Below are 5,114 nucleotides of genomic sequence, written 5' to 3'. Positions count from 1 at the left end.
CAAAGGGTTGTGGTCCCAGTGAGTAGGTGGTCTTGAGGTTCTGCACCAGTGCCCAAATCAGGTAGCACTGGTAATACTTGTGCAGCAAGTACCGGTGTCGGTTCCTGGATGTGCCTCATCAGCAGCAGATAAGCACTTCCAAACCTGGAAGACAAGGTAAGTTGTACCTGGGGGAACAACTCTGAACAACAGCCAACCCTACATTCCCTGGCGTTCATCACAAGTAACCTGCAATCTGACTGCTGACCCCTGACCCACCTCAGCTCCACTGGCACTGAATTTGCTATGTCAGGATCCACTACAGGTTTGTTATCAATAAACATATTAAACCCGACATACTGTCACCCTCATACACTGTCTGAGAACAAATGGATTTAAACAATAATGTGACAAGCACAAATTTAAGAGAATGAATCCAGTAAAACACTAAAACACAGGTGTTAGCCTGCTGCTAACACCTGCCGCTAACACCTGCTGACTGACCGCAGTAGCAACAATAACCTGTAACTCCGGGTGACACAGCTACAATAATTTAACACTGTACATTAAAGGGAAATAATTAAACCAAAGGGGAAAATTCTGTTCTTCTTACCTTATTGGGAAGCACTTTATTTAAAGGTGCTTGAAAAACAAAGTTTTCCAAACATGCTATTATTTTGGCTGCATGATGCTGCTACTGTCCGGGATTTTCTGTATGTCTCTACAGCCAATAGCAGCATCAGAAGGAGGATATTAAAGTGCTGATCCAGTGTTCAGTAGGGACAGGTGGACGGAGGAGAGTCAGCTTCTGACCTCATCACACTGCAGACAGGACGAGTTTAGGGACAAACTCACAAACACTAACAACAAGTAACAACTGTTGATTAGTTTTCTGCAGAGCTGAACTGTCAGCAGCTCTTCAGGTTTAACTCTTCATGTTGGAGTCAAGAACTGACAGTTGTGTGACAATAGTTCACCTAATTTTTCATTGTCATATAGCTTGACTCTAGTGTTGTGATCTATTGTATCATTTCTTTCTCTATACTGATGTTGATGTCTAGAAATTTCCTGGATGAATCTTGTTGTTTTCAGCTCTTTCCTCAGTGTGAAACCAACAGCGTGAGGAGAGATGAGCCACCTCTGCTCTTTTCGAGGTTTGTTAACTAAAATGGTGTTGATGTGTTGTTTTTCTCCTGACAGAAACCTTTCAGAGATTCATGCAGACACTAACTGCTAAATATAATTGCTGCATTTCTGGTCGACATGATTTCTTCCTCTGGAGTCACCAAATGTTTCCTGCTAATATATGTTTTTGATCAAAAGCTTGCAAAATGTTTGGCCTTCTGTCATTGGAGACAAAATAAGTGGAGCTACAAGGACGGTGATAAGTGGAACATTCTTTCTTTCTTTTTTAAAAGTCAAGACAAATCAGATTTATTTATGTATGTAGCTGAAAATCACTTGTTAGATTTTTACTGCATGTGCAACTTTTGACAGTGTCTGTAGATCCTGGATTCAAAGAGGGAAAAACAGTCAGAGCAACAGAGGAGATGTCTTCATGTTACACGTGTCACAAAATAGAAAACTTAACAAGAAGAATTACAAAATCACAACAATATTACAATATTAAGTAAATATTATTGTCACTGTGTAATTTCATAAATTTTTTGAACAATGTTGCTTAACTTCTAATTGTTTTTTTTGTTTTTTTAGCTTTCAACATTTGCACATAACTATAGTTATAAATGACCACATCTGAAAAGTTTGTGTCTCTGTTTTGTTGTATAAGAAGTCAGTCTGATAAACAGCTGCTGCCAACTGACTGTTACACCTTATTGTTCACCAAATACTGGAGCTCATGTTCAAGCTGATCAGCTTGTTATTGATCTGACATCAATTAGAGTTGAACTGTGAGATTCCGATCAGCCAATCGTTTCACCAAAGAGTGGCACGTCTGTCTCTAACAAACAATCTCTGGTCAGTAAAGACAACAGTCGAGGCTTAAATTAAACCTCTATAGTGCTCATCTGTTTAACTGTTGATTATTGGTGGGGGGGGCTGCTCTTCTGTTAACATTTGGATTACAGCCTTTAAGCATCAGAGATAATGTGTTACCACAGCAAACAATCATTTCCAAAGTGGGTTTGTGCAACTAGAAAGCACCAAACGGAAACATAATTTGCAGTTGTGGAGAAGTGAATGAACTGTTCAGATGTTATTTGTGTGTTCAGGGTGATCAGACAGAAACTCTGGACAAGGAGGTTTTAGGAGGAGGGGGAGGATGGAGCCGCTGAGGGAGAACTTCTCCTCACACGAACACTTCATCCTTGATGGTTTCAGTGAACTCGGAGCTCTGAGGCCCGTCCTCTTCATCCCGTTCTTCATCATGTTTGTTGTGTCGCTGTCGGCCAACTCCCTGCTGCTGTACGTCATCATTTCTCAGAGAAGCCTCCACTCTCCGATGTGCATCCTCATCGCCGGCATGGCATGCGTGGACCTAAGCCCGCCGCTCTTCTTTGTCCCCAACATGCTGTTGAGCTTCTTGTTTGACTGGAGGGGAATCTCTCTGATTGGCTGCCTGGTTCAGATTTACATTGTCCACTTGTTGGGAGCTTTTCAGTCCACGCTGCTGCTGTGGATGGCTCTGGACCGCTACTTTGCCATCTGCACGCCACTCTACTACAATGAATGCATGGCGTTACCAAGATTCCTCAAGTTTGTGATCCCACTTGTGGTCAGAAATGTCCTCATGGTCACGCTGGTTGTGAGTCTGGTAGGACCGCTGTCGTTCTGTGCTACAAACGTGATAAACCACTGTTTCTGTGAGCACATGGCCTTGGTGGAGCTGGCATGTGGAAGCACTGCTGTCAACAGCCTGGTGGGGTTGATCTCCGTGTTCTTCATCGCTGTGGTCGATTTCTTCTTCATCACCGCCTCCTATGTGGTCATATTCAGCTCTGTGCTTGGGTCCGGCAAGTCAGGCATCAAAGCGCTCCACACCTGCGTCACCCACATCATGGTCATGACTGTCAGCCTGACCATCATACTTGTTGCTTTTCTGTCGTATCGAATCAGAAGTGGTCTTCCTGCAGCTGTTCGGGTTTTCTTCAGCACCATGTACCTGCTGTTCCCGAGCTGTTTCAACCCGATCATCTACGGCATCAGAACCACGAACATACGACAGCACATCCTGAAGACGCTGAGCTGCTGTCACTCTGTCCAAACGGAGCCCTATTCCTAAAAAAATAATTGTATTTATATTATACTTGAATACTATTAATAGAAGTTAAATGTCATTTCCACCAGAAAAAGAAAAAATAGATTAAAGTAAAGAACGACACAGTAAATTATTATATATTAAGTCAAGATTTTGACTTTTATTCAAAAGTAAGAGATCAAATCAAAACATGAGACTTTGTCAGAACTGATGAACTAAATCAGAAGAGTCAAGTTTTTAAAAGTTTAAGTCAAAATAATAAGTTTTGACTTTTTTAAATGCAAAATTATGAGATGAGACAAAAGTTTGCCTTAAAGTCATAATTATGAGAACAAGCCAAGGTTATAAGTCAGAATTATTAGATACATTTTACTGTGTCAAATTATAAGAAATAATAATCATTTTAAGTAAAATGTATCATACTTAGTGAAGGTTTTGACTTTTTTCAATCAAAATTTAATTTAAAAATCTTGTGTTTTAAGTCATAATTGTGAAGCAGTGAGTCAAAATGTAGATTTATTAAGTAAAAGTTAATAATTACAAAGTCAATGTTTTGACTTTTTATAAGATTGTGAATAAAAAGTCAAACTTCAGACTGTTTTGACTTTTTAGACTCAAGTTTTTATTTTCAAATAAAAAAAATAGATAAAAATTATTAACATTCTCACTTTGTGATTCACAATTATGATAAAACAATTTAAATTTATGAGATAGTCAAAATGTTAAGTCAAATACTAAGTCATACATTTAAGATAGTGAGTCAAATATAATATAAACATATATTTTTAGTTTTTAAATGCTGATACACAAGAGATATAATATTGTATTAAACCATAATTTAAATTCTGAAACTTCCTGAAAAACAGATTTTCTATTTAACAGAAAACATAGCTGGATAAAATGTATTTATTGAAACTGAGAATTACATTCGATACTTCCATATCCTTGTGAGCTACATGTTGTATTTGTAATTCATATTGTACATACTGTTATTTAATAATGCACAGCTATATTTTCATAACAAGGCATGGGTGTTTAATAACCACATATATTAAACGTGTTTTTCATGATGTTTATAAAGGCATATTTTACATAGTGCATGTATATTCAAACAATTTATATGATAGAAATATATTTACTGCATATGCTTACATGAATAATATTATATAATAAAAAGAAATTTCCACAAAAATCTGTTTTGATTTGAAACTCTCATGATTGTAGATTTTAAACGTTCCTCACTTACAACAAGCAGCAGACTGGATTCATCTCTAGAGACTTTGTTCAAACATCTCCTGATACATCTGAGCTGCTTCGCCTGTTAACTTATTACAAGTTAATCTAGTAAAGGAGGTTTGTACCACAGACTATCAGCTGGCAGTTACATAATGTAAACATGAATAAACAGTAAATAAGTGATAATCAGAGCCGCCACTAGATGTCAGTGTGTCTCGTTCTTCTCTGTGCTACTGTTCACTCACCACACAGAGAAACTCTACATCCCAGCTGCTTTAACACAGTAATCACCCTGCTGTTCACATCACTCATTGTACAGAGCTGTGATTTCTGGTTAAAGATGATTATGTTGCTACTCTACAGGGCCTCAACCTAATCTGACTTTATGTATCTGTGGATTTTGGATCACAAAGAAACTGAAAATGTAAATGATTTAAAATTTTATGATCATTATGTCCATGTATGTCTCTGATAAAGCGTCAAGACACATCTGCTCAAGTTGAAAATCGAAGGACATAGCACAAACCAACACACCCTCATAATTAAACAACCTGACAGGTCGATCGTACCTGCAACCAGACAGACTCATAGCAGCGTTTTCTATTAGTAGTCGAGGTCTGGTTGGGTTTAGGGAAAGATCATTGCTTGGGTTATAATGATCACTTGAAATGTGTTTTTTACT

At 38.1% G+C, this 5,114-nt stretch overlaps 1 protein-coding gene across 1 annotated transcript; it reads left to right on the top strand.

Moving 5' to 3' along the window:
- Positions 1 to 2,260: 2,260 nt before the first annotated feature.
- Positions 2,261 to 3,220, top strand: LOC122984146 (olfactory receptor 52K1-like). The gene has a single exon (XM_044354474.1). It carries the CDS (start codon positions 2,261 to 2,263, stop codon positions 3,218 to 3,220), a length of 960 nt encoding a protein of 319 aa, XP_044210409.1.
- Positions 3,221 to 5,114: the final 1,894 nt, after the last annotated feature.

This window comes from Thunnus albacares, chromosome 6 (genome assembly GCF_914725855.1).
Source record: "Thunnus albacares chromosome 6, fThuAlb1.1, whole genome shotgun sequence".
In the NCBI taxonomy this organism is placed as follows: Eukaryota; Metazoa; Chordata; class Actinopteri; order Scombriformes; family Scombridae; genus Thunnus; species Thunnus albacares.
This window is presented reverse-complemented; position numbering and strand designations above follow the sequence as displayed.